Here is a 12229-nt window from a genome sequence, read left to right as displayed (position 1 = left end):
CCTGCTTTAGATTCTATGTCTCCCCCTCTCTCTTTGCTCTTCCCCTGCGCTCTCTCTCTCTTTCTTTCTATTTCAAAAATAAACATGATAAAAAAGCATGTATGCATTTTGTAAGGATATGATCCAAACTGTCAAGGTGGCTATCTCTTGGACATGATATTTAAAGGGACTGTAGCCATTTTACTATTATTTTATATCTTATAATTATCATAGGTTATTAAAAATGATAGCTATTTCTTTTTCCTTTAAGATTTTATATTTTTAATATAATCTCTATACCCAATATGGGGCTTGAACTTACAACCCTGAGATTAAGAGGTGCTTGCTCTACTGACCCAGCAAACCAAATACCCTGATGGCTATTTCTTTTGATAGTAAAGAAATACAAAATATTTGACTATCTTTTTTAACTTCATAGCTTTTAAAATAATTTGTTTCAAAAAGTACCTGGATGTTTTTCTGCCCTTTTCTTTATTACATTTTGCACATATTGTACTGTTAATATATTCATCAGTACATTAGGTTCTGCACACCAGTCTAAGTTCCCATGGTCAAGGGTTGTCTTAGGGATGGAGAGCCTCACACATATTAGATGCTCTAATTAAATGGACCTTAACTTAGGTCTGTGAAGGAATACAAAGTAAGGGAAAGAAAGATTTGGGGAAGCCAAGGACAAAGAAGGTCAGGTTGGGGCTAGTCAGAAAACAGTTCTCTTCCTGTTGGCACACATGAGTCTTAAGACCCAACCAGCTGGCTGAGAGCCCCTGCTGGAGCAATTTGGGTCTGTTTTTCTGCGGTTAGTTCTGCATAGGCCTCCATATATGAGAGCTGTAGGCTCACCTCACTCTCCTTCTCAGGAATGTTTCCTCCCTGACATTGTCCATGGCCCTCTTTAAAGGCCATACTTAAAATATCAGTGTGGCGTGCCACAGGAGCCAGCTTCCTCATTCCACGTGTGTTAGGCTTTCTAGATCAAAGAGGAAATTGGGGGCTGCCATGACCAAACTCCCCGCTTCCCAAGGAAAGGTGGTGGTGTGTTGTATTTCTATCAGGGTTGCTTTGGTTTCAACTTTAAAGCAGTGCCTTTCACAGCAGTGAAAGTGGGGAGGGGGCTGGGGGCAGACAGAAGAGTGACCTGGCAACCATAGCTCTCTGTTCTCCAGATTTGTTAAGATGTGTTGTCCAGGTGTTGGGAGGGGCGTGCTCCCTCCGAAGGCACTAGGGAAGGGTCTGCTCCGGGACTGTCTTCTAGTTTATGGTAGGTCCTCCGCCCATGGCGGTATAACACCAGTCTTCACCTGGCACATACGTGTCTGTCTGTATCCAAATTTCCCCCTTTTGATAAGGACACCCAGTCATATTGGATTTGAGTGCACCCTAATGAAATCATTTGAATTTGAATTTGAATAGCTCTATAAAGTCCCTATCTCCAGATAAGATCATATTCTGCCTGGGAGTGACTCATATATCTTTCTTGGAGGACACAATTTAACCTATAACAGTAAAGCTGATTCAGCATTTTAAACTAGAGTACTGTGAACCACCATACCCACAGTCTAAAGAAGAAAAGCGTGATCACATTAACTGACGCAGAAAAGCGTTTGACAGTTGAACATGCATTCATGATAAAAACTCTTGGCAAGAAAGAAATAGAACCCAATGAAAGGCATCTGCAAGAAAATTTATAGCCGGCATCATATCTAATGGTGAAAGACTGAATGCTTTTTTCCAAAGATCAGGAACAAAGCAAGGATGTACAGTCTTCAACATCATACTTAAGGGCCTACCAAGTATCAGCCAAGGTAAAGAAATAAAAGACATACATATGAGAAAGGAAGAAATAAAATTGTCCCTATTTGCAAACAACATGACTGTTTACAAAGAAAATCCCTCGAGGCCACCTGGGTGGTTCAGCTGGTTGAGCATCTGACTTGGGTCCAGGTCATGATCTCAAGGCTCGTGAGTTTGAGCCATCCCGTTGTCAGGCTCTGTGCAGACAGCTCAGAGCCTGCAGCCTGCTTCAGATTCTGTCTCCCTCTCTCTGCCTCTCCCCTGCTCATGCTCTGTCTCTCTCTCTCTCCCTCAAAAATAAATAAAAACATTTTTTAAATGTTGAAAAAGAAAAAAGATAATCTTCCAAACATATCTGCCACTCCCACCAAAAAATCCTGGAATTAAGAAGTAAATTTATCAAGGTGATAGGATATAAAATCAACAGACAAAGTTCTATTAAGTTTTCATATAGTAGGAATGAACCATTAGAAAAGCCAGAGCACTGAATAGACAAAATTTTGAAAAAGAAGAATAAAGTTGGAAGAATCACAGTACTTGATTTTAAGGCTTTACTATAAGCTACTGTAATCAAGATAGCGTAGTATTTGTGAAGGGAAAGACCTATAGATTAATAGAACATATAGAGTCCAGAAGTAGATCCCAAAATAGAGCCAATTGATATATATATATATATATTTATTTATTATTATTATTTTTTTACAAAGGTGCAAAGGCAATTCAGTGAAGGATAGTTTTTTCAACAGAAGGTATTGGGATAATTGGGCACAAGGCTAGAAATGTTTTCATCACCCCAAATAAAACCCATTAATTCTTCTTAATTTTGGCACCCTCCCCCACCCTCAGTTACTGGTAATTACCCGTCTGCTTTTGGTCTGTCTGTATTTACCTACTCGGGATAGTTCATATAAATGGAGCCACCCAATATATAACCTTTTGTGTCTGCTTTAGTTAGCATAATACTTTCAAGGTTGATTCATTTTGTAGACTCTATATATACTTTGTGCTTTTTTAAAACCGAATGATACTCTGTTGTATGTATATGCCACAACGTGTTTATCCATTCTTCTATTGATTAACATTTGGGTTGTTTCTGCCTTTTGGTTATTGAGAATAGTGTTGCTATGAACTCATCTACAAGGATTGGAGTCCCTATTTGCAGTTCTTTGGAGTATAGACCAGGAGCAGAATTATTGTGGTATTTCGTAATTCTATATTTAACTCCTTAGGAACCATCACACTGTTTTCACCTACATTGACTGTATACAGTTGTGGTCATATTGTGTACGTTTTTGTTTGTTTATGGAACATCTAACATAAAAATCACCCCTTCAAATTAAAGACTCATATCAACATTATGGCTGCATACTATTTCATATCTATTTTATAATTTAATCTTTTCTCTTTTAATATTTTAGCCACTTTGATTTTTTCTTATTTTTTTAGGTTTTTTTTTTCTTAAACGTTCATTTATTTTTGAGAGACAGACACAGAGCACAAATGGGGGGGGTGGGGAGAGAGGGAGACACAGGATCCGAAGCAGGCTGCAGGCTTCGGGCTGTCAACACAGAGCCCAACGTGGGGCTTGAACTCACGAACTGTGAGATCATGACCTGAGCTAACATCTGATGCTCAAATTGACTGAGCCACCCAGGTGCCCTGATATTTTAATTTTTTGTTTCCTTTGCTTTATTGGATAACACTGTGACATACCTTTGTGATCACATTCTTAATTCAATTTAAATTGGCTCTGTAAGGCAAATTCCCAAAGAATCATTAGTTTATAGCATATTTTCTAAATTTGTGACATATTGCCAAATTACTTTCAAAAAAATGTTCTACCAAATTTCACCTTGACTGGCAGTCTGGAAGCCTACTACTTTACATACTTTCCCAGCCCTGGATGGAATTATTATTTAAAAAATCCTTGCTAACTTTTTAGGGGGGAAAAAAAGAAAATTTTAAGTTTGATTTAATTTCTAGCACTGGTTATAATAAACTTGAACTTTTCTCATATGTTAACTAACTAATTAACATTTCATGGTTTATGAATTGTCTGTTCATATCTTTGCCCATTTTTATTTTGGGATTTGTGTTCAGAATGTTTTTTCTGATATGTAACAGATCTAACCATGGCTTCAACAAACTGGGGATAAATTTTTCCGACATAGCAGGATATCTGGAAGTAGGTAACCACTAGCTGGTGTAGGATGTCAGGATGGGGTCTTGCAACACAAGATGGCTGCAACTGCTCTGAACATCACATGTCTGTCCCAGGTGGGAAGAAAGGAATATGGTGGAGCCAATTATATCTGCCCTTTATTGTGGAAGTTAGAGCTTTCCCGTAGGCCATCCCAGCAGATTCCTCCTGATGTCTCATTGACCAGAACCAGGTCACAAGGCCACCCTTGCTACAAGGGAGTTGAGAAATCAGGAAATGGGACTTGGATGTTTGGCTTAGACCAATCATGATCCCTCCCCTGAAACTGAACACTTTGTTGTCCACAACAAAACCGGGAAGGAGAGTAACTGGGGAAATAGATCCTGTCTGACATAGTATCTCATTGTGGTTTTTTTTTTTTTAATTGATTTATGTATTTCTCCATACTTTAAGGAAATTGACTTTTGTCCTATTTATTACAAATATATTTCCCATTTTTCAGTTTGCACTTCTTTTTCTGAATCTGAAAGGATTTTTTCCCCATTTTTACAGAACAAAATGTACCAAGTTTTTAAAAAATGTTCTTTTTAAGATTAGAAAGTTGTGCCATCTAGAGATTAGGTCAACATTCACCTCTACCTTTTTAAAGTCTTTAAAAAAAAAAAACTAACATTTGGGGGGCACCCTGGTGGCTCAGTCAGTTAGCATCTGCCTTCATCTCAGGTCATGATCTCATGGGTTTGTGAGTTTGAGCCCCAGCCCGGCTCTGTGCTGACAGCTCAGAGCCTAGAGCCTGCTTCAGATTCTGTGTCCTCCTCTTTCTCTCTGACCCTCCCCCCTCTCAAAAATAAACAAACATAAAAAAGAAATTAAAAACAGCAACGAAGTGTTGATGAGGCAGATGCTATTGCATCAGCTATTGTGAAACTAAGAAGAAAACTGTAGGGAAACGGCTTTTGTACAGAGAAGTGTGATTTTTGTACATCTGTTCATACACACAGATAATGGGTCATGCTTCAGTTTTCTTCCTCTTCGCATTTTCTGTGCCAGGTAGCAAACCCACGTGAGGGCAGACCATTCATCCTGAGGTCTGCTTCAAGTGACCTGGTTGTCTTTTAGATCTGGTGCTTTTGAGCGTCAAATCACTATCCTGGCAGGATGGTATAAGTTTCTAATTTATAACAAAGTTAATCTGCTTTAGAAATTAATCACAAGGAGGGGTTGCCTGAGCAGCCTATTTGGTTAAGCGTCCAACTCTTGATACCGGCTCGGGTCATAATCTCACAGCTCGGTTCCTGAGATCAAGCCCCATGTAGGGGCTGCTTTGCACTGACAGCCTGGAACCTGCTTGGGAACCTCCGTCTCCCTCTCCTTCTGCCCCTCCCCTGCTCTCAGGCTTGCACGAGCCCTCTCCTCTCAAAATAAACAAACATTAAACAACCACAAGGATGAGTGATTAACAGGATTCCTAGACAAATAAGCAAACAAAATTAAAACTCTACCTGTTGTGAATTTAGTGTTTAGCTCTCACAAGGGAGCTGGCAAAGCTCTTTAGGAAATTATCGCCTGCACATCAATCAGGGTCCCGCCAGGAAAACAGAAAGCAGTCCTCCCAGAAAATAGAATGTAGTTGCAGTGGTAGAAAGAGGCAGAGAAACCTATCAGGGGACAGTGAGGCAAACCACAGCCTGGCAGGTGCAGGAGGCCTGGAGGCAGCAGGGTGCTGGTAACTGGCTCCCCCTGGAGAGAAAAAAAAAAAAAAAAAGATTTGTAGTATGGGCCAATTTCAGGCTAGCAATAGTTTAACAACCAGCTTGCAAAATTCCTGAGTTTTTAACAATCTGCCCTTGTGAGTCAGTCCAAGCCAGCTCCGGAACGCCCCTGGTTGGAAAGGAAAAGGGAGCAGGTGGTGTTGTCCAAGCCTAGGCTATGATCCACACCCCCCCACACCCCCCACCCCCCGCCAGAGAAACTGCAGCCAGCCATGCAGGCCTGTCTGGGGATTTGGAGGCATGAGGAAGGCAATCACTGCCAGAAGCTTTGCATGAAGCCGAGGGAGGAGGAGAAAACCCTGACTTCCTTCTTCTGCCGTCCAGTGTCCTGCCAGTGTCTGGCTGGAAGCAGCTGACTGGGAGTGACAGCCTGGAGACTCAGCTTGCAGAGTTCATCTGTCAGCAGCCCCGAGCAGAGCAGGGAGAGGACAGTGCCTTGTACTTTTCTTTTCTCTCCCATTCCTGTTGTCCTCTAATGTCTTGTAGGGTTTGCAGTTTCTCACTGCCCAGGCTTAAATTGCTAAAGCTTTGCAATTCCTGTCAGATAATTCTTACACATTTTCCTTCCTGTTATCCTGTACAACTGTCCATGGCCATTCTGTATTCTTTCACCATTCCTCTCACTTCTGCACCTTTTGGGAGTTGCCAAGTTCTGCTCTGGCTTTTCCGGGCCGCTGCTTCTCCGTGCCTCTACTTCTCAGGTCCTGCCGTTTTCACATGTTTTTGTGAGTCAGGGTCTTTGGGTAGAAAGGAGGAGTCTCACTAAGGGCACCTAAGGGAGAGAGGGCTTTGCAGAAAGGTTACGCATGGACTGAAACTGGAGTTTGAAGGACGTGGGGAACCAAGACGGCTCCAGGGATCAGCCCACACACTCTGCGTGCGAGTCACAGCCCACACTGCCCTTCTCCCAGGATTCCCTTGATTCTTCAAGTGGTGGCTGCTTTTCACATTCTCTGCTCCAGATCCTGGAGCTCATGACCATCAGGCCAGGCCACATGATGCATCTCTGGCCAGCCCAGAGAAGGTCTGCCCTAGGGTCAGTCTGCAGCACCCCCTGGGGGAAAGTGTAGTAACTGCACTTCCTGAGCCGGGGCCACAGACCATCTATCTAGTTCAGCTAAAAGTGATACAATGTTGGTATCACAGGGACTAAGAAGGGGGTTGCTCTTGCTTTCTCTGTGTCCCCACCTGTGCACTAACATATTTGTTGTCGTCTTAGCTTCTGGGAGGACAGGTCCTGGCCCAGAGGCTCTGCTAAGACAGTGGTTCTCTAACTTGGCTGAAATGACAGCTACCTAGGAAGCTCTCAAAATTACCAAGGCCGGCCCCCCACCCTGACATTCTGGGCTATGATCAGGCAGGGCATGGGTATCTTTCCAAGGATCCCTAGATGGCTCCAAGGTGCAGGAAGCGATCCCAGTCTGGCTGCCTGGGCATCGGGCACTGACTCCCCTTGGCACATCTTCTCTACATTCCTTTGCATAAGTTCAGAGAGTGTTGATTTTCCAGAAACCCTGTGGTTTGGGAAGGGAGAGCCAGGAGTCCTAGCAAAGCGCAATGGAGAGGGCTGTGCCTGCTTCAATTGTAAGGAACCTTGTTTCTAGTGCTTTCCCACTTTAAAATTGCTTGGTAGGGGGGCGCCTGGGTGGCTCAGTCACTTGAACATCCGACTTTGGCTCAGGTCATGATCTCACAGTTCATGGGATCAGGCCCTGCATTGAGCTCTGTGCTGACAGCTCAGAGACTGAAGCCTGCTTTGGATTCAGTGTCTTCCTCTGTCTCTGCTCCTCCTCCCCTCACCCTCTGTCTCTCAAAAATAAATAAAAATTTAAGAAATAATAAATAAAATAAAATAAAACCTCTTGGTAAGATCAAAAGGAAACTTCTGTCCCCGGAGCTGTTTAGTCTGGCAGCAGGAAGAAGGGCATTTTACTTTTTGTTGCTTGTTTTGTTTCACTGCCCACTAAGTGTGGGTTATGCAGACACACAAATGCTGTAATAGCCACAAGCCGCTTAGATCCTGCTCTTGTGAACTTGCTCTCCGGCTGTAGCCACAGGTCCTGCACACTGGCTATTGAGCGGACACATCCAAGGTCAGGAAGTAGGAGGGAATGGATAAAGAAGGCAACGCAGAAGCACAAGGAGTATCTAAAAGGGAAAAGCAGTGTAGGGTCGGGACATATGGGCCGGAAGCAAGAGGAAGGAGTTGCGTGCCTCTCTGTGCTGGTCCGTGATTGGTCAGGAATACATGACTGATGACGTCTTAACTCTGTGCACTACTGCAAAGCCTGCTGGGTGCACTTGAGCCCCCTAAATGCCCTTTAGGGTAGAAAGAACACGATTATCCTTTCCCCAGAAATTGTTTTTCTGATTTCTCTCTTTTCTCAGTCTTAGGACCATAGTCATGTCCAGGCGTGGATATGGGACTTGAACATAGGACTCTGACAGCCCCCAAGGCACCTGTGCCACATGTTCTGTAAGGGACAGGGGAGAGGGGTGGATAAGTGTAGGTTCGAAGAGAAATGAATACCTTAGCTTTAAGGGCGTTAAATGGCAGTTGAGAGGACACATGAGCAGAAGTGGCGGTGTGGGGCCAGGCTGAGGGCCCCCGTGATCTCCATCAGCCCCACCCCTGCAGCCACACCAGTGAGCTCAGCAGCCACATGAGCCCCGAGGCTGCCCGCGAATCACAGCTTTCCCAGCCCCTGGCTGCTTGAAGCGCCTCGCCCCTGAGCGGGCTCCTGCAGGTGTAGCTGAACGGCAGGAACGCGTGACAGCAGGGCCCCGGAGCTCCGAGGACAAATCATCGCCGGCTTCCCGGTGGCCGAGGACCGTCTGTGGGTCTATGTGAAATCCCTTAAAAAAAAAAGTCAGCATGTTTATCTAAATCATGTCAGAACTCAGCTGGGGACCTAGATTTTTCTTTTTCATTTTTAGGCTTTTAAACTGCAGAACAATTTTTTAAATATTCATTTATTTTGAGAGAGTGCCATCCAGTGGGGGAGAGGCAGAGAGAGAATCCCAAGCAGCTCTGCACTGTCAGCGCGGAGCCCCTTGCAGGGCTCCCTCCTGAAACCGTGAGACCATGACCCGAGCAGACATCAAGCATAGATGTTTAACCAAGGGAGCCACCCAGGCGCCCCTAAACTGCAGAAGTTTTAACAGCGTATTTTCTTTACATGCTAGTGTGTATTTTATGTGTGGTTTTCTTCCTTTCTTCCAGATCACAGAAAGGTATATAAAAATGGCTTTTTGGAGGGGACGGTGCCTGGGTGGCTCAGTCAGTGGAGTGTCCCACTGCAGCTCAGGTCAGCTGGAGCCTGAGCTCGCTGGTTGGTGAGTTCAAGCCCCGCATCAGGCTCTGTGCTGACTGCTCAGAGTCTGCTTAGGATCCTCTGTCCCCTTCTCTCTGTGCTCCTCCCCCTCTCATTCTCTCTCTCTCTCTCTCAAAAACTAAATAAAAAATTTTTAAATGGCTTTTGGTTTATCCATAATTGAGGGTAGCATGAGCTGCTGGCTGAACTCGCGTGCGTTTGCACATGAGGTGCAGGGCACGCCACAGCTCCCCATCACGATGCCCAGAGGCCACGTGAGAGATCTGCTTTCTGAAAGTTGCCCCTCCATTGTGGGTCCTGGTGTTTCACCCATATCTCCACTGGGCTCCTTCCCCATGGGGGAGCATGTCAGGGAGGGTCTGGCCACCCTCCTGCTCTCTCTGGCCTGCTTCCCGGGGCTCTCCCCGCCTCGTAAGGACATCACTTTCTCCCCTTTTCCCCGCACCCACCCCCGCATCCCATCCAAACGCATTCTTGCAGGTGATCCTAACCCAGGCTCCACACAAGGCAACTGGGAAGGCTAATAAATTAGGTCATGTCTGTCCACAGAGGTTTAATTGCTTTGCCACTGCCGTCCTGGCAAAATTCTTTAAAAGGTTGATGAGTAACACACCCCCTGCGGGGTAGCTGTCTCCACCTTCAAAGCCACACCAGACCCCACCCTCACCTTGCTCTGCGGAGCCTGCACCCGGTTCCGGTTCCGCAGAGCTCTGGCTCCAGCCGCTGGCCCAGCTGTTTCCATTTCCCCCATGTGGCAAGTTCCACACCCTGCTCTGGGCCTTTCAGGTCCTTCAGGAGCATTCACGGCCACAAAAAGATACATACAGTTTTATTATGCCTTTCTATTGGAAACAATGTGCGCGGGTCTAAGAGCCCACTAACAAGTGTAAACGGGACAGGGTCCCAGCAGAGCTCCCCAGCGAGGATAGTTTTATGATGCAGGTTGATTAAAATGTTTTTCCGTTCTCAGCTCATCTGACCTTCACCTCTGAGGCGCTCTAGGCCACTCCCGGGTATCAAAGCTGGAAGGTTCTTCACCTCCAGTGGCTTGGGTCTCTCCGGGAGGTAGGGGCCCCACCTCCTTTGGCTTGGATCTGCCTGCCTTCCTGGAACACGCAGTCCTCAGCATCAGGTGCCGGGAGTAGCACTGCAGTGTCACGTCTCAGGGAGCTGCCAGATATGACGGGCTCCTGTTTGCCACGTTAGGGCCTTTGTCTTTGGAGCTGTCACTGCCCCAGGACCCTCCTCGGGGTGCCTCACAGCACTGGGGCTCAGAGGCTGGGGACCTCTGTGTTCCTGTCTAGGGTGAGAGCCCCGGAAGGTAGATTTCCCCATGTGGTGGATCAACAGCACTTCTGTGGGACAGCTCTCATTATTTAGCAGACGTCCTTGAGCTCCGTCTGTGACCCTAGTACCAGAGAATCAAAACCAGAGAGGGACAAGGTTTTCAAACAGCATATTTAGGGGCGCCAGGTGACTCAGTTGGTGAAGTGTCCAACTCTTGATTTTGGCTCAGATCGTGGTCTCACAATTTGTGGGTTCGAGCCCTACATGGGGCTCTCTGCTGACAGCATGGATTCTGCTTGGGATTCTCTCTCAGCCCCTCCCCCACACAAAATAAACGCTGAGAAAAAACGGCGTGTCTCCTGTAACAGGCAGATAGTAAGCCAGCCGTGCACAGGGACACAGAGGTCACTTAACCCCCTGTGAGGTCTCAGGGCAGACCTGCTGGAGGAGGAGATGATGCCTGACTTGAGTCTGGAAGAGGATGTGGGGGGAACAGAAGTGGGAAGCGCATTCTAAAGGTGGTGGACAGCGGTAGGGAAGCCCCAGGATGTGGAGGCCACGGGGAGCCCCTGGGATGCCCGGCGCCGCAGAGTGACGGTCAGTGGTAGATGGCCCTGGGTGCGGCTGGTGCCAGGATGACAAGAGGTATGTTTAGGGGACTTGACTTGTGATGTGGAGAGGGGGAGGGGACTCCAGAAGTATTAGGAAGGTTAAATCAGCAGGGCTTGTGGCTGATTGGCTGGAGAAGGGAGAAAGGAGCGTTCCCATGGACTCAGGCTTCTCGCTTTGAGGAGCTTTTGACATTTCACCCCCTATTTGCACTGAAACTGGAAGATTCCAGTGGACTCTACGCTCTGTGAGTCCAGGGACTGCGAAAGGACATCAATTCCTCCACCAGCTTTTAAACAGTTAGATACTTTATCTCAGGAAGTACTTTATCTCTTGGCCTTGAAGGTCACGTTTTGATCAGCGTGAAGGGAGGGGTGGGCAGACTTCAAAGCAGAGTGCTGGCATGGGACGCGGGACCTTGCTTCCCGGCTGCAGATGGCCGGGTCAAGGACGTGCGGGCAGAAGCTGGCAGCAGCCTCCTGACGGCCGAGGAGGGGCTGGCACGCGGGGGCTGGCACTCGGGAGCTGGCACGCGGGAGCCGCCCGGCGGCAGGTGGAGGTGGACAGCCTTCCAGACAGCAGGGGCCCAGGCAGCCACGGGAGGCTGCGGGGGCTTTCATTTCCTCCCCGTCCCCTTTGGACTTGTGTCAGGAGCTGTAGCTCGCTCCCATGCTCAGCAAACATAATTAAGGTCGACTGACGATTAAGGCCCTCCTTCCCACCAAAAAACAAAAAACCACAAAAACCAAAAAACCCAAGACATTTCAAGTGCTGTTTCCCTTCGTGAAGAAGCAGCAAGCCCTTCTCTGTACGGGGTCGGCACTCGTGGGGAGGCCCCTCTCTTCCGTGCGCCCCCTCCACAGGCTCGGGCACAGGCGATCTCGGTTCTGAAGCTTGTCCCGAGTCACTGGAGAGAGAGATAGAGTCATCATTCTACCCCACGCCTCCGAGCACCGACCAGGTAAGCCGCTGGCAGATCGCGGGGCCCTGATATCCCAGCGTCCGCTTGAATATGTTGGACGTTCCTCTCTCGGTCCAAAGCAGCCAGGCTGAACACGGTGCCATCAGCAGGCATGATGCTAACGGGGAAAGATGCCCCTTGCCAAGTTTACCGTGATGAGAGTTTTACCGAAATAAATCCCAATCTCTTTGGGGATCCAGATGAGCGATATTTTTATTTCATTCAAATGAGAGGTACTTGACAAGCGTTTTGAGGCCCTGCTGTTTGTGTGGTTTCTACAGTCTGCCGTGGTAACGCAGAGTGCAGGACCCGA

General features: G+C 46.9%; 1 protein-coding gene across 1 annotated transcript in view; it reads left to right on the top strand.

The window, feature by feature from the left end:
* The first annotated feature begins 10954 nt into the window (after positions 1–10954).
* The window catches only part of EXPH5 (exophilin 5), a 52322-nt gene continuing 51047 nt past the window's right edge, over positions 10955–12229 (top strand). The window contains exons 1-3 of the mRNA XM_029915686.1: positions 10955–10991; positions 11391–11611; positions 11879–11916. Coding sequence (XP_029771546.1) covers positions 10955–10991; positions 11391–11611; positions 11879–11916 — 296 coding nt within the window. The remainder of the gene's footprint in view (positions 10992–11390; positions 11612–11878; positions 11917–12229) is intronic.

The sequence above is a fragment of the Suricata suricatta genome, chromosome 11 (assembly GCF_006229205.1).
Source record: "Suricata suricatta isolate VVHF042 chromosome 11, meerkat_22Aug2017_6uvM2_HiC, whole genome shotgun sequence".
Lineage (NCBI taxonomy): Eukaryota > Metazoa > Chordata > Mammalia > Carnivora > Herpestidae > Suricata > Suricata suricatta.
The sequence above is the reverse complement of the archived record's forward strand: the minus strand, read 5'-3'. Positions and strand labels throughout refer to the sequence as shown.